The sequence below is a fragment of the Trichomycterus rosablanca genome, chromosome 13 (genome assembly GCF_030014385.1).
Source record: "Trichomycterus rosablanca isolate fTriRos1 chromosome 13, fTriRos1.hap1, whole genome shotgun sequence".
Classification (NCBI taxonomy): Eukaryota; Metazoa; Chordata; class Actinopteri; order Siluriformes; family Trichomycteridae; genus Trichomycterus; species Trichomycterus rosablanca.
In genome coordinates this window covers 37,483,124-37,499,256 of record NC_086000.1, presented here as the reverse complement: position 1 = coordinate 37,499,256, position 16,133 = coordinate 37,483,124, and the positions used below count along the sequence as shown (strand labels likewise).

The following is a 16,133-nucleotide window of genomic DNA, read 5'->3' as shown; positions in this document are numbered from 1 at the left end:
CAATTCATCTTCAGCTTTTGTTTGTACAACCCCAAATCAGAAAGAGTTGGGACAGTATGAAAAATGTAAATAAAGTAAAAACACAGTGTTCTTTACATTGATTTTGACGTTTATTTGATGTCAGACAGGATGAACCTGAGATATTTCATCTTTTATTTGCTCAACTTCATTTCATTTATTAATAAACATCCATTCCTGCATTTCAGGCCTGCAACACATTCCAAAAAAAGTTGGGACGGGGGCAATTTAGGGCTAATAATGAGGTGAAAAAACTAAATAATGATGAGATTCTGAACAGGTGATTGTAATGATGGTTTGGTACAAAAGCAGCATCCAGGAAAGGCTGAGAGTCTCTGATGAGTAAAGATGATCAGAGGATCCAGTTTGTCCACAAATGTGTGAGAAAATGATTGAAATGTTTAAAAACAATGAACCTCAAAGAAAGATTGGAAGGGATTTGCATGTTCTCCCTCTACAATGCAGAATATCATTAAACCGTTCAAGGAATCAGGAGGAATTTAATCTGAACGCTCGTGATCTTCCATCCCTCAGACGGCGCCGCATCAAGAACCTCCACTCAACACTAGCTGATATAACCACATGGGTGAGGGATTAGTTTATCAAACCTTTATCAAGCTCAACAATACAGAGTTACTGCACAAATCATACTTAACACTTTACTGTGCAAACAAGAAGCCTCATGTTAACCATGTCCAGAAGCGGCGTCCACTTCTCTGGGCTGGGAGGCATCTAGGATGGACCATCACACAGTGGAAACGTGTATTGTGGTCAGTACTGTTGCACATCTTAAGACGTGTTTGCAGGAAGAACGAGACAAAATAAAAGCTGAGACACTAAATCACTCGGTCTCCTCGGGGCCAAAACCTCTTTTAAGTGGTGAAAAGGAACGGCAACGTTACAAAGTGGTAAATGCTTTACCGTCTCAACTTTTTTTGGAATGTGTTGCAGGCCTGAAATGCAGGAATTGATGTTTATTAATAAATGAAATGAAGTTGAGCAGATAAAAGATGAAATATCTCAGGTTCATCCTGTCTGGCATCAAATTAAAGTCAAAGTCAATGTAAGAAACTCGGTGTTTTTTAGTATTTACATTTTCCATACTGTCCCAACTTTTTCTGATTTGGGGTTGTACATCTATTGTAATCAGGTTGGATTTAAAGGTTTAAGGGAACATGAAGTGCAGAAAGAAAAGGTTTGTACCTCACGCTAAGCTCCAATAATCTGGAAAACAAACAGCTCAGCTGTGTGTCTGTTTCTGTCTGTTTCTGCCTGTCTGTCTTTCTTTCTGTCAGTCTGTCTCTGGCTGTCTCTATTTCTTTGTCTTTGTCTATCTGTCTGTTTCTGTCTGTCTCTCTGTTTCTGTGTTTGTTTGTCTGTCTATCTGTCTCTGTCCGCCGGTCTCTGTTTATATGTCTGTTTCTGTTTATCTGTCTCTGCGTGTCTATCTGTCAGTCTCTGTCTATATATTGGTTTTTGTCTTGTCTCTGTGTCTGTCTGTCTGTCTGTCTGTTTTTGTTTGTCTGTCTGCCTGCCTGCCTGCCTCTGTTTCTCTCTCTCTGTTTTTGTCTTTCTGTCAGTTTGTCTGTCAGTCTATCTCTGGTCTCCTAGTTTCCGTCTATCTGTCTGTTTTCGTCTATCTCTCTGTCTGTGTTTGTTTGTCTTTGGCTGTCTCTATTTCTGTCTGTCTGTCTGTCTGTCTGTCTGTCAGTCTATTTCTCTGTTTCTGTCTGTCTGCCTGCCTCTATCTGTCTGTCTCTGTCTGTATGTCACTGCCTGTCTGTCTATCTCTCTCTGTTTTTGATAGTTTTTTCTTTCAGTCTGTCTGTTATTGTCTGTCTGATTCTGTCTGTCTGCCTGTCTGTCTATTTGTCTCTGTCTGTCAGTCTGTTTCTGTCTCGTTCTGTCTGTATAACTCTGTTTATGTCTGTCTGTCTGTGTGTGTCTGTGTGTCTCTGTCTGTAAGTTTGTCTCTGTTTGGCTGTCTGTCTCTGTTTCTGTCTGTCTCTGTTTCTGTCTGTCTTTCTGTCAGTCTGTCTTTGTTTTTGTCTGTCTCTCTTTTTCTAACCACAGGATGAACTGAAGGTCCATGCAGTACAATAACGTCAGTAAAAGTTGTTCTTTAAATAAAGTCTCTCTTTTGATCAGGTTTTTATTCCTAATGAATGGACGTAACTCCCCACAGTGATGTTGCTCTGGATGTTGTGGAACTAAGTAAGAGAGATCAGCTCCCATATTTCTCACAGTAAAGAAAAAGGATCCTGCAAATAAGAACAGGTAATAAAAACCACATTTCACAGTGACAGTGATTTTACCACTGGGGGAGAATAATGTTCACCTTTAATTTCTCTATTGTTACTGGGGTGAAGAGGAACTGTGACGGACTTTAAATGTGCAGTCGCTGGAACCCACTGCCCTGAGGAGATGTGTTCCTTACTATTGATCCACACAGTCTAGTTATTAAACTAAAACCTTTAAACGTGTTAAATGTACAGACTAAAGGTGCAGTAGATGTAACCTGGAGGAGATCCTGACAGTGGACGCTGTTTCTAAGAGTAAAACATTGTACGATCTTGCAGAACTTTTTAGATCGGAACAGTGTGTGTGTGTGTGTGTGTGTGTGTGTAGAATTGTTCTACCTGGAGGTACAAACATCTAAACATCTCATGAGGAACATCTCTGTGGTGAGTGAGAAAGGTCTTTGCTTACCGTTAGATCTTCTGACTATGTTCTCCAGAAAAGTGTTCTGAGGTGCCACCAGCCCTCTCCGGGCTCCAGCCATGTCCACCAATTCTTCTCTCCCCTGATCTTCTTCTTATTAACTTTTATCTTTAATTATACTCTGTTATTGAGTATGTTCTTTCTTTTAATATCCTCTTGGTTTCTTTTAATGTTCGATTGTATCATCCGTGCTTCTCTTCTCCTTCTGATCTTTATTTATATGATTCACTGTCTCCTCTTATTGATGGATGAATGAGTGGATGGATGGATAGAAGGATGGATGGGTGATTGGGTGGATGGATGGGTTTCCGTCTCCGTGCTCCTCTTGTTCTTCTCATCCCGGTACCTGCGGATCTGTTCGCGCGTGTGTGTGTGTGTGTGTGTGTGTGTAAGTGTGTGTGTGTAAGTGAGTGTGTGTGTGTAAGTGTGTGTAAGTGTGTGTGTGTGTAAGTGTGTGCGCTCTCATCCTCCGTTAATCGGTTTTGCGCTGCGCAATCTAACGTGTTTCGATCGCCTTGTTGGATTGAGTTGCCAGATTAAGCTTTTACCACTTATTTATTTACAGCTTCATTATGATCAGGGTCGCGTAAAGCCCGGAGCTCAGTTTGTTTGTTTATTAGGATGTTTATTAGGACGTCATGTTTTACACTTTGGTTACATTCATGACAGGAACGGTAGTTACTCATTACACAAGATTCTTCAGTTCACAAGGTTATATTTAACACAGTCCTGGACAACTTTGTATCTCCAATTCACCTCACTTGCACGTCTTTGGTCCGTGGGAGGAAACCGGAGCACCCAGAGGAAACCCACCGTGCCGCCCCCGGAGCTCAGAAACACCTACTAGTACCTTAAGTGAACAGAGGGCATTGTGGGTTGAGTAGACAGAAAATCTGGTAAAAATCGACTCATTAGTACCTACTGATTATTTTATTGCTCAGGGGTCTAAGTTTCGTGCTCCTTATATCAAGTCATGGGGCGGCACAGTGGCTCAGTGGTTAGCACTGTAGCCTCACAGCATAAAGGTCCTGGATTCGATTCCCAGGTGGAGCAGTCCAGGTCCTTTCTGTGTGGAGTTTGCATGTTCTCCTCGTGTCTGTGTGGGTTTCCTCCGGGAGCTCCGGTTTCCTCCCACAGTACAAAGACATGCAAGTGAAGCAAATTGGAGATACAAAATTGTCCATGACTGTGTTTGATATTAAAGTTGTACTCATAAACCTTGTGTAATGAGTAACTACCGTTCCTGTCATGGATGTCATCAAAGTCGTTAAAATACTAATAAATTAATAAATAAATATATAAAGTCACGTGTTCTCACATTGGTCTTTAACACTGAGCTTGTTATAACTTACAATGTACAGTTTTGTTTACTAGCTTTTATTTTTATATTAGTTGGTTTAAACTGAGAACATTTGGGCTAAATATATGTAAGAATTATTCATTCATTCATTCATTCATTTTCTTAACCGCTTATCCAATTAGGGACACACACACATTCACTTATAGGGCAATTCAGTGTCTCCAAATAACCTGACTGCATGTTTTTGTACTGTAGGAGGAAACCGGAGCTTCCATAGGAAACCCACACAGACACGGGGAGAACATGCAAACCTCACACAGAAAGGACCCGGACCGCCCCACCTGGGGATCGAACCCAGGACCTTCTTGCTGTGAGGTGACAGTGCTACCCACCGAGCCAACGTGCCGCCCATGTAAGAATTAGAAGATGCAAAATCAGTATAAATTATTATGACTTAGAGACGGAATTACATGAAACTATAAATTACAGAAACATTTAATCTACCTTTTTAAATTAATCTAATTAATATAAAATATATTCAGTAAATATTGCTGTCTATTTACAGTGATGGGTATAATCGCTGATTTGGCAACCCTAATTTCATTGTAATCAAACAGTGTCATTAAATTTAATCTTGTAGCGCCATCTAGTGGTTAAAAGACTCCGGGTTGCCAGATGTTTCTGAAATCTTTTTTTATTGATCACAAGTCATTTAGCTAAGGCAACCTTTATTCGTTTTCTGTTTTACCACCGCTTTATCCTGGTCTGGGTCGCAGTGGTTCTGAATAATTGGGCACAAGGCAGGAAACAGTCCAGACAGGTCGTTAGTTCATCGCAGAGCAGACACGCACACACACACACACACACACACACATAAACACACTTTTTAGGGCAATTTTTAGTAGCTCCAGTTGTCCTGATGGCGTATTTGGACTTGTAGGAGGAAACCGGAGCACCAGACGAAAACCCACCCCGACACAGAGAGAACATGCAAACTCAAGCAATAAAGCCACCCACTGCATCACTGTGCCGGTCCGATTTAATATCGACACTTTACAAAATCTACAAATACACAATATTGCCAAAAGTATTCACTCACCCATCCAAATCATTTAATTCAGGTGTTCCAATCACTTCCATGGTCACAGGTGTATAAAACCGAGCACCTCGGCATGCAGACTGCTTCTACACACATTAGTGAAAGAACGGGTCGCTCTCAGGAGCTCAGTGAATTCCAGCGTGGTACCGTGATGCCACCTGTGCAACAAGTCCAGTGGTGAAATTTCCTCACTACTAAATATTCCACAGTCGACTGTCAGTGCTATTATAACAAAGTGGAAGCGATTGGGAACGACAGCAACTCAGCACCAAGTGTTACCACGTAAAATAACAGAGCGGGTCAGCGGCTGCTGAGGAACATAGTGCGCAGAGGTCACCAACTTTCTGCAGAGTCGATCACTACAGACCTTCAAACTTCATGTGGCCTTCAGATCAGCTCAGGAACAGTGTGTAGAGCTTCATGGAACGGGTTTCCATGGCCGAGCAGCTGCATCCAAGCCTTACATCATCAAGCGCAATGCAAAGCGTCGGATGCAGTAGTGTAAAGCACGGCGCTACTGGACTCTAGAGCAGTGGAGACGTGTTCTCTGGAGTGACGGATCACGCTTCTCCGTCTGGCGATCCGATGGACGAGTCTGGGTTTGGCGGTTGCCAGGAGAACGGTACCTGTCTGACTGTATTGTGCCGAGTGTAAAGTGTGGTGGAGGGGGGATTATGGTGTGGGGGTGTTTTTCAGGAGTCGGGCTCGGCCCCTTAGTTCCAGTGAAAGGAACTCTTAATGCTTCAGCACACCAAGAGATTCTGGACAATTTCATGCTCCCGACTTTGTGCCTCTCAGAGAGGAGACTGTGAGCCAGGCCTTCTCGTCCAACATCAGTGTCTGACCTCACAAATGCGCTTCTGGAAGAACGGTCAAAAATTCCCATAAACACACTCCTAAACCTTGTGGAAAGCCTTCCCAGAAGGGTTGAAGCTGTTATAGCTGCAAAGGGTGGCGACATCATATTAAACCCTGTGGATTAAGAATGGGAGTCACTGAAGTTCATATCCGTGTGAAGGCAGACGAGCGAATACTTTTGGTAATATAGTGTAAGTCTGTTTGTCTGTGTGTTTTAAACAACGAATGCTTTTATTCTGCTGTACTGTTTAATGTTCACAGTTTCTCACGGTCTGTCTAACACACAGTAAACAGTTCACTGTATCTGAGTGTCTAAGCTGAACATTAATGTTTAACTTACACTGAAAACAACTCAAATGCCCCCACCTGTATACAACCGGGCGGCATGGTGACTCAGTGGGTAGCTCCTCACAGCAAGAAGGTTCTGGGTTCAATCCCCAGATAGAGTGGTCCATTATTAAATCAAGAACCTCCACTCAACACTAGCTGATATAACCACATGGGTGAGGGATTAGTTTATCAAACCTTTATCAAGCTCAACAATACAGAGTTACTGCACTAATGATACTTAAAACTTTACTGTGCAAAAAAGAAGCCTGTGGTTGTCATCACCTGTTTGGAATCACCTCATTACTAGCCCTTAATTGCCCCCGTCCCAACTTTTTTTGGAATGTGTTGCAGGCCTGAAATGCCGGAATGGATGTTTATTAATAAATGAAATATCTCAGGTTCATCCTGTCTGACATCAAATAAAAGTCAAAGGCAATGCAATCCTGTTTAATGTTAGGATCCGTCAGTGTTCCTATCAGTTGTTGATATGGCAGAAATTGCAGGAGCCAACACACACACACACACACACACACACACACACACACACACACACCTCAGTTCAAGGCTACAGGCTTGATGTGCTGGTATTTTTATTTCACTTTACTGTCCTAATCATGTCACAATATTTTACATAATATTAATCTGCCCAGTTACTCAAAATCTGGTAAAAATCCAGTTTTTTATAGCACAACATTCAGGTAGAGCGCGGTGTAGATTCAGTGGTGGTAAACAGGGGGGTTCATGTTCTAAAGAGGTGCGTTTTCATCGACAAAATTCTGAACTGTTGTTTTAATTGTTGTTGCTTGATTTGTTGTTTTTGAGTAATTGTGACTGCTGGATTGAAGATAACACATTTTGTAATACAGTATTTGAAGCTGAGCATAAATTCCAGCAGTAAAACACATGCTAGAAGATACTCAGTATCTTCTGTGGCTGCTCCAGGTTCTGTAAAACAGTAATGTTGTTTATTATTCATGGTTTTTTATATTTAATTTTTCTGATAGCTCTCTTATCCTGCTGTAGATTTGATGTGTCGCTGTTAATCCATCTTTAATATGCAATATCAGAATGTGCAATAATAATCATTATGTGTAATCACTCATAGCTGTAATAACCACTATGTGCAATTTTCGGAATGTGAATATAATTATATGTAACATTTGATGTACCTATTTTAATCAGCTCTACTTACCATATAGAAGCACTTTGTAGTTCTACAATTACTGACTGTAGTCCATCTGTTTCTCTACATGCTTTGTTAGCCCCCTTTCACCCTGTTCTTCAATGGTCAGGACCCCCACAGGACCACCACAGAGCAGGTGTTATTTAGGTGTTGGATTATTCTCAGCACTGCAGTGACACTGACATGGTGGTGGTGTGTTAGTGTGTGTTGTGCTGGTATGAGTGGATCAGACACAGCAGCGCTGAGTTTTTAAACACCGTGTCCACTCACTGTCCACTCTATTAGACACTCCTACCTAGTTGGTCCACCTTGTAGATGTAAAGTCAGAGACGATCGCTCATCTACTGCTGAGCTTCATCAGTGCTCACAGGACGCTGCCCACGGGGCGCTGTTGGCTGGATATTTTTGGTTGGTGGACGATTCTCAGTCCAGCAGTGACAGTGAGGTGTTTAAAAACTCCAGCAGCGCTGCTGTGTCTGATCCACTCATATCAGCACAACACACACTAACACACCACCACCGTGTCAGTGTCACTGCAGTGCTGAGAATCATCCACCACCTAAATAATACCTGCTCTGTGGTGGTCCTGTGGGGGTCCTGACCATTGAAGACCAGCATGAGAGGGGGCTAACAAAGCATGTAGAGAAACAGATGGACTACAGACAGTAATTGTAGAACTACAAAGTGCTTCTATATGGTAAGTGGAGCTGATAAAATGGACAGTGAGTGTAGAAACAAGGAGGTGGTTTTAATGGGATGGCTGATCGGTGTATACTCTCTATTTTAAATCTGTGGTGTTTTTAATATGAACCCACAGTGACAATAAAGTGAATCTTGAATCTTCTACTAAAATCCCGGACTACAGCTTAAACATCAGTCCCAGTGAAGAGTAGTTTGTTCTAATTTGTAGAAATGACAGAATGCTTATAAAACCGGCCGCTGTTTGTTGTAATGATGCTTATAAACCCATTTAAGTGACATGAAGAGCTGAAGAATCCGTAAAGAAAAGCTTTGAGGTTCTGGTTGGCTGAGATAATGTTAGCACAGTCAGGTTCACCTTTCTGCTCTGTTGCTTAATCCGACCTGTTAAAAGAATTCAGACCTTGATTCTCTGAAGCCACAGAACTGCTGCTGTAAACCTTTTAAATTGCCATTATTACACATCTCAGGGAATTTTACGAGTTGAGCGCTTCTCCCTGTTTGTGTACGCACATGACTGGGTGGGTCCAAGTGTTATTGCGCTTTATAACGGGGCGGCGGTGTGTGTGTGAGCGGCAGAGGCTCGAAAAGAAAACATTCCATCATGGGGACAGCGGCCTTGATCACTTCGACTCATCTGCTCATCCTAATATTTCTGAGCGCTGCACACTCAGGTATCGTCCACCTGTTTTTATTTCAGAAATAAAGTAGCTTATTCTATATGACATGCACTTGGGTGGCTCGGGTGTTACGCTAACACATCATTGCCGAGATCCGGGTGAGATCCGGGTCTCTGTGGTGCTATCGACCGGCCAGGTGTCCACAATAGCCCAGACTAGGGGGAAAAGAGAAAGGACTGGCGCCCTCACCAGAGCATTCCTACCTTGAACTTAGTCATTCAGTTTCTTTTTTATGTTTGACCAGCGCTTTATCCTGGTCAGGGTTGAGGTGGGACCAGTTTCCTGGGAATCACTGGGCACAATGCACTAACAAACCCCAGACAGGATGCTAATCCATCATGACATAGCCATGACAGGAATGCTCTGGTCTGTGTAGAGGCCTGGTCGGTCTATAGCACTTCTGAGACCTGGATCTCAGCAGTGGTGGATTACTGAAACAGACTGCTGTGCCACCCGAGTGCATGCTGTATATGATTTAAGTTGTTGTATAGTATTATATAAGTATTATTCTTACATACATATTATATGTAGTATTGTATATAGTTAAAATTAAAATGAAATTGTATATAACATGAAATTACACCTAATTCCTCACTATTACTACTGTATATACACTAGTTTTGGGTAGTTACAGTTCTTTAACTGTGAATAAATGTTCATAACACAGGTTCTTGTCTTAAAATTTATTAAAATTTTTATTTGTTTATCAGTTTATTGTAGAAAAAGGGTCATGAATTTAATTCAGCTTTGTGGCCTCTTCATTTGTTATCAGTGATTCAATTAACTACGACGACGCAGGTGAATCCTCTGTGTCCGTAAAAACAGGGTTAGTTAGCCTGCACCTATTACATAATACATACATGGAACAGTGATCTCCTGTCAAGGTTTGGAAGAAAACCCAAAGTGTTGGATGATGAGATATAATCATATATAATGAGAGAACCAAATCTAAACAGGTCTTCTATACATGTCAAGCTGCTGGTGAGCACACGTGTGCATCAGTGCAGTCATTTAATAAAACATGTGATGTTTTATTTCATATAAATCAGCATGTTAAGTTCAGCATGTAAACAGAAAGCGTGCACACACACATTTCCAGAGAGAATCGTTCATTCCACAAACTACAGGATTTTATCAGGGTGCTGAAACCTTTGCACGTACAGCACTAACGACTTCACTGTTCATTTTATATAAACTTTTGACCTCGGCTGTATGTGTGATTGGATTGATTCCAGGTTTAACAACAAAGAAATCAGGTAATAAATCAGTGTATCTATAGAGCAATAAAACATCACACACCGAACATTAACGGTCTGATTCGTTTCCAGATATCGACACTGTTCCTGCGCTGCGTTGTACCCAGTCGAGTCCCTCAGCCTCCTTACCTTCATCAGGTGAGAGGCAAAACATTTATCTCTAGTTAATGTATGTAAAAAGTGTTTGGACACCTGATTATGAGCTTGTTGGACATTTCCAAAACAAGTTATATTAAAATAGAGTGACTTTTTCAGCTGGAACAACAGCCATGTGTCTGTGTATGGGAATTTGTGCCCGTTCAATCAAAAGATGAGGCATTTGTACGGCTGGGCTCTGATTGATCATTTGATGTTCCGGTTCATCCCAGAGCTGGTAAGTGGGACCGAGGTCAGGGCTCTGTGCAGCACACTGGAGCTTTCCTTCATGTCTTTATAGAGCTCGCTCATGCTGGAACAGGAAAGGACCTTCCCTAAACTGATGCTGCAAAGTTGGAAGCATGTGATTTCCTGAAATGAAACACATGAATCCGATAATTAGAAGGGGTGTCCCAATGCTTTTGTCCATGTACAGCAGCGTGTCTAGGTAAAATACATACATTTCTAAGTGTGTGTGTGTGTGTGTGTGTGTACAGTGCACTTGGTGAGACCTGCAGATGTAAGTGTGCTGTCTGCACTCGGACTGTCCGACTCATACAGGTACAATCATCTCTAATGATGCTTCACTTCTTTTAGTAGCTGCTATAAAATATCGGAACATTTCGATTGATTCCATATTTAGATGCTGCCACAGCAGATATACCAGACTTGGCACAGTCTTTATGCCAGATGCCCTTCCTGGCACAACCCTTGTATTTCTCTCTGGGCTTGGGAACGACACTGAGGGTGCACCAGCAAGTGGCTTGGCTGATTTGGTCATCCCCACCAGACATTAGCCAATCATGTCCATGCAGATGCCTGACCAGCCAAGTGCACCAAATCTCAGCAGTAGTGGGCAAGCGTACATTACTGCTGCGCCACCCGAGTGCCCAGAAAATCAGACTCCATTAGGAACAGTGTAGTGTTTCCTTAAGCTCCCTGGTACAGGAGGTCTGAACGAGGGTGTTACAGGGGGTAAACAGAAGAGCACTTATTTTTGTTCAGCGGCACAGTGGCTCGGTGGGTAGCACTGTCGCCTCACAGCAAGAAGGTCCTGGGTTGGACCCCCAGGTGGGGCGGTCTGGGTCCTTTCTGTGCTGAGTTTGCATGTTCTCCCCGTGTCTGCGTGGGTTTCCTCTCACAGTCCAAAAAACATGCAGTCAGGTTCATTGGAGACCCTAAATTGCCCTATAGGTGAATGGGTGTGTGTGTGTGTGTGTGTGTCTGCCCTGTGATGGACTGATGCCCCGTTTAGGGTATTACTGTGTGCCTTGCACCCATTGAAAAGCTGGGATAGGCTCCAGCACCCCCTGTGACCATGATTGGATAAGCGGTTAAGAAAGTGAGTCAGTGAGGGAATGATAGCAAAGTGAAGGTGGATTTAGGGTGGCACGGTGGCGCAGCAGGTAGCGCTGTCGTCTCACAACAAGCAGGATCTGGGTTTGATTCTTTGTGGAGTTTGCATGTTCTCCCTGCATCCACGTGGGTTTTCTTCGAGTGCTCCAGTCTCCTCCCACAAGTCCAAAGACATGCAGTCCGAACATTCCAACCAATTAGAAGTCAGAAAGTATTTTCCAGGCCCACAGTATAAATAAAAATATAGCAGCACTAATGAAAACACAACTGACTTTCTTTATATTTTCTGTATTTGTTAGATCTGCTGATGTCAGGATCCTAAATGGACTTCTGGGTAAGATCTCAGGCTGCTAACTCTCAGATTATTAACATCCGTTGTTCTGGATTCGCATCCAACATTCTTTCTCACTCGTCTTCCACAGCGATTCTGTCCGGCTTTAATCCAGATGTGAGCATGGTGCTACCAGAACCGAGGTACTGTACACACTGTACATACACTATGTGGCCAAAAGTATGTAGACGTCCATGCTAATTATTAAATTTAGGTGCAATTGTGTACAATTGTGTGGACAAACCCAGAAGAGTACACGCTATCATAACTGTGAAGATCTGAAGAGGGGGTTACTCCATAATAATGCCCACAATTTTGGAATGAATCCGTCTAATAAGTTTTAAATCTGGTGTCCAGATATCTTTGGACATTTAGTGTGCATGCTCAATGTTCACTAATAAATATGTTTTTGTTTGTATTCTTATGTTTGGTGCCTGGTGATTTGGTACCACAGTAAGATGGTTCTTCTGTAGGGTGTCCTCCAAAAACTCTGGTACCCCACAGGTCCCAAAATGTGCAAAAGAACGTTTGGCTGCTTTAAATCATCCTCATATGTATGAAAGTGAATGACTATATTAGCGTGTTTCCATTAATTGCATTGGTGCCCTGTTCTGGGTGCATTCCCACCTAGCACACACTGTGTCCAGGAGACACCTGACCCACCACCATCCTGATCAGAATAAAGTGGTTAAAGAAAATGAATGAATGATTGAATGAATGTTTGTGTGATTGCAGGGATCTGTTGGAAGAAGCTGAGAACCTTGCTGTCGCCCTCAACAATAATCAGGTAGAATATGGATGATTATGTATGCTGTCTTCACTCAGTTTAAGCTCTTATTGGATTATCTGAATTTCCCCCTGTTTATCCCGCAATTTAGTCATATCCAATTACCAATTGTGAATCACTGGTGCTTGCACAATCCACAATCTGTTTAAGAAGAAACACGTGTCCAATCTGCCACCACTTCTTATCACCTGCTATTGCTGGGTTCCCACACAGAGCTGTATCACATACAGAGAGCCACGCTAAGCTCCATGTGCTCCACAAGCTCCATGTGCTCCATAAGCTCCACTGACAATTGCACAAGGTCCCAGGTCAGTCCTGGAGATTGTATATTGCAGTGGCAGCAGGAAGACACACTGTCTGACCTTTCCTCTCTCAAACACAGCCAATTGTGTTTGTGTGGATGCCCAGCCAGGTCAGGTTTCAACACTCAGCAGTGGGTGCTAGTGTGTTAGACCACTGTTCCACCTGGGTGCCTGAAACAACTAGATTTTATTAAACTTTTTTGCATTTGCAATAAGATCATCTGTGCAATACGAGCCCATAAAACAAATCCTGAAATGGATTTGTGGGGATTCCTGCTTTGTACTTATTGTTGGCCATCATGCCTGGGTTCTTTTAGAGCCTGATGGTGCGATGGTAAAGAAATGTTTGGATTATAGAAGTGCATGCCGATACGCTGATCAGGTGAATCCAAGGTTCACCTCACTGTGGAATCTGACTTTAGTAGATATTGGGGATTAGGTTTTTTTGCAGGTACAGTGTATCACAAAAGTGAGTACACCCCTCACATTTCTGCAAATATTTCATTATATCTTTTCATGGGACAACACTATAGACATGAAACTTGGATATAACTTAGAGTAGTCAGTGTACAGCTTGTATAGCAGTGTAGATTTACTGTCTTCTGAAAATAACTCAACACACAGCCATTAATGTCTAAATAGCTGGCAACATAAGTGAGTACACCCCACAGTGAACATGTCCAAATTGTGCCCAAATGTGTCGTTGTCCCTCCCTGATGTCATGTGTCAAGGTCCCAGGTGTAAATGGAGAGCAGGGCTGTTAAATTTGGTGTTTTGGGTACAATTCTCTCATACTGGCCACTGGATATTCAACATGGCACCTCATGGCAAAGAACTCTCTGAGGATGTGAGAAATAGAATTGTTGCTCTCCACAAAGATGGCCTGGGCTATAAGAAGATTGCTAACACCCTGAAACTGAGCTACAGCATGATGGCCAAGGTCATACAGCGGTTTTCCAGGACAGGTTCCACTCGGAACAGGCTTCGCCAGGGTCGACCAAAGAAGTTGAGTCCACGTGTTCGGCGTCATATCCAGAGGTTGGCTTTAAAAAATAGACACATGAGTGCTGCCAGCATTGCTGCAGAGGTTGAAGACGTGGGAGGTCAGCCTGTCAGTGCTCAGACCATACGCCGCACACTACATCAACTCGGTCTGCATGGTCGTCATCCCAGAAGGAAGCTGACGCACAAGAAAGCCCGCAAACAGTTTGCTGAAGACAAGCAGTCCAAGAACATGGATTACTGGAATGCCCTGTGGTCTGACGAGACCAAGATAAACTTGTTTGGCTCAGATGGTGTCCAGCATGTGTGGCGGCGCCCTGGTGAGAAGTACCAAGACAACTGTATCTTGCCTACAGTCAAGCATGGTGGTGGTAGCATCATGGTCCTGGGCTGCATGAGTGTTGCTGGCACTGGGGAGCTGCAGTTCATTGAGGGAAACATGAATTCCAACATGTACTGTGACATTCTGAAACAGAGCATGATCCCCTCCCTTCGAAAACTCATGGCAGTTTTCCAACAGGATAACGACCCCAAACACAACCTCCAAGATGACAACTGCCTTGCTGAGGAAGCCGGAGGTAAAGGTGATGGACTAAACCCAATTGAGCACCTGTGGCGCATCCTCAAGTGGAAGGTGGAGGAGTTCAAGGTGTCTAACATCCACCAGCTCCGTGATGTCATCATGGAGGAGTGGAAGAGGATTCCAGTAGCAACCTGTGCAGCTCTGGTGAATTCCATGCCCAGGAAGGTTAAGGCAGTGCTGGATAATAATGGTGGTCACACAAAATATTGACACTTTGGGCACAATTTGGACATGTTCACTGTGGGGTGTACTCACTTATGTTGCAGCTATTTAGACATTAATGGCTGTGTGTTGAGTTATTTTCAGAAGACAGTAAATCTACACTGCTATACAAGCTGTACACTGACTACTCTAAGTTATATCCAAGTTTCATGTCTATAGTGTTGTCCCATGAAAAGATATAATGAAATATTTGCAGAAATGTGAGGGGTGTACTCACTTTTGTGATACACTGTACCTTTAAAGGCAGAGGTTCAGAAATTTTAGAGTGCACCTGGGGGCGTAGAGCTTTTGCAGGGGGGCGCATATTTGAGCACTGCTGGCATAATATAGATTTTGAGGGCAAATGTTCAGCTAAATGAGACAGTCGTCAGGTTTAAGTTTTATACTTGATGCATGTCACTTGTAATTCCACTGTAGAGTTGAATTCTCACATCATTTCGTTTTGTTCAATAAGAAGTTGAGGTTTTGTATGGATAACAATTCCACTGAAAGTTTAAGAACCACTGGTTTAAAGGGTTGATATGCTGAATCAGATGAGCAGGGAAAACACTGACACATGCATAACAGTGTTTAACACATTAACAATAATAATAATAATAATAATAATAGTGCATTTTTTCTCCACTCAGTGGAAGCTGATCCTTCTTTTCGTGCCGGTGGATGAGTTGTGCCGCTGCACAGATCAGGTCAGATTAATTCCGTCCAGAAAATACGTTCATATAAAACAGCATTACATTTACAGCATTGCTGGTTCCTTTTTTCCTCTAGATGGCTTTAACAGTCAACTCAACTGTACACAGAGTAAAGACGGCACTGGACAAACTACATGAGAAGGTACCCCACACTTCATTATTTGTCCTTTTTCTGTGATCAAATGATCAGAACTCAGTTTTCTGTATTAAAACACCCTTTATGGACTCTCTGGTTGGTTCAAAATATACATATAGACCCTTAGATGATCTGTGTCCATATAATCAGGGCTAGTTTGACTACAGGCGTTTGACGAAGCCCCGTGCATTACAAAGCAAAAGTCCACACAGCTCTTTACAGATCTTCAAAAGTGAAGCCGGTGTCGTCACATGGAGCTGTTCTATCAAACACCAAAACAGAGGAGACACTGTCCACAGTCAAGCAAGCTTCACGTCATCGTGGGCTTACACCGACAGACCAAAAACCCACATCTTAAAGCTGGACTGAAAGTTCTTGCATTGAGCATGTAAAGCTCACTCAACTGTGGACAGTGTCACATATGTCCTAGCAGCTTCTAATTT

At 42.7% G+C, this 16,133-nt stretch overlaps 2 protein-coding genes across 5 annotated transcripts in view; one reads left to right on the top strand and one right to left on the bottom strand.

Moving 5' to 3' along the window:
• The window catches only part of kcnh1a (potassium voltage-gated channel, subfamily H (eag-related), member 1a), a 46,677-nt gene extending 43,877 nt beyond the window's left edge, over positions 1–2,800 (bottom strand). The window contains exon 1 of the mRNA XM_063008068.1: positions 2,728–2,800. Within this exon, the coding sequence (XP_062864138.1) occupies positions 2,728–2,800 (73 nt within the window). The remainder of the gene's footprint in view (positions 1–2,727) is intronic.
• Positions 1–16,133, top strand: part of plb1 (phospholipase B1) — a 64,113-nt gene that overhangs the window by 12,078 nt on the left and 35,902 nt on the right. For 3 of the 4 annotated variants that reach the window (XM_063008066.1, XM_063008065.1, XM_063008064.1), the window contains 8 exons: positions 4,295–4,451; positions 10,217–10,282; positions 10,777–10,840; positions 11,935–11,969; positions 12,058–12,109; positions 12,702–12,753; positions 15,492–15,548; positions 15,631–15,696. In XM_063008066.1, the coding sequence (XP_062864136.1) occupies positions 4,343–4,451; positions 10,217–10,282; positions 10,777–10,840; positions 11,935–11,969; positions 12,058–12,109; positions 12,702–12,753; positions 15,492–15,548; positions 15,631–15,696 (501 nt within the window). In that variant the 5' untranslated portion in view covers positions 4,295–4,342. Of the gene's footprint in view, positions 1–4,294; positions 4,452–8,784; positions 8,883–10,216; positions 10,283–10,776; positions 10,841–11,934; positions 11,970–12,057; positions 12,110–12,701; positions 12,754–15,491; positions 15,549–15,630; positions 15,697–16,133 lie in introns of those variants that run through there. The other variant, XM_063008067.1, reaches the window with a different exon arrangement.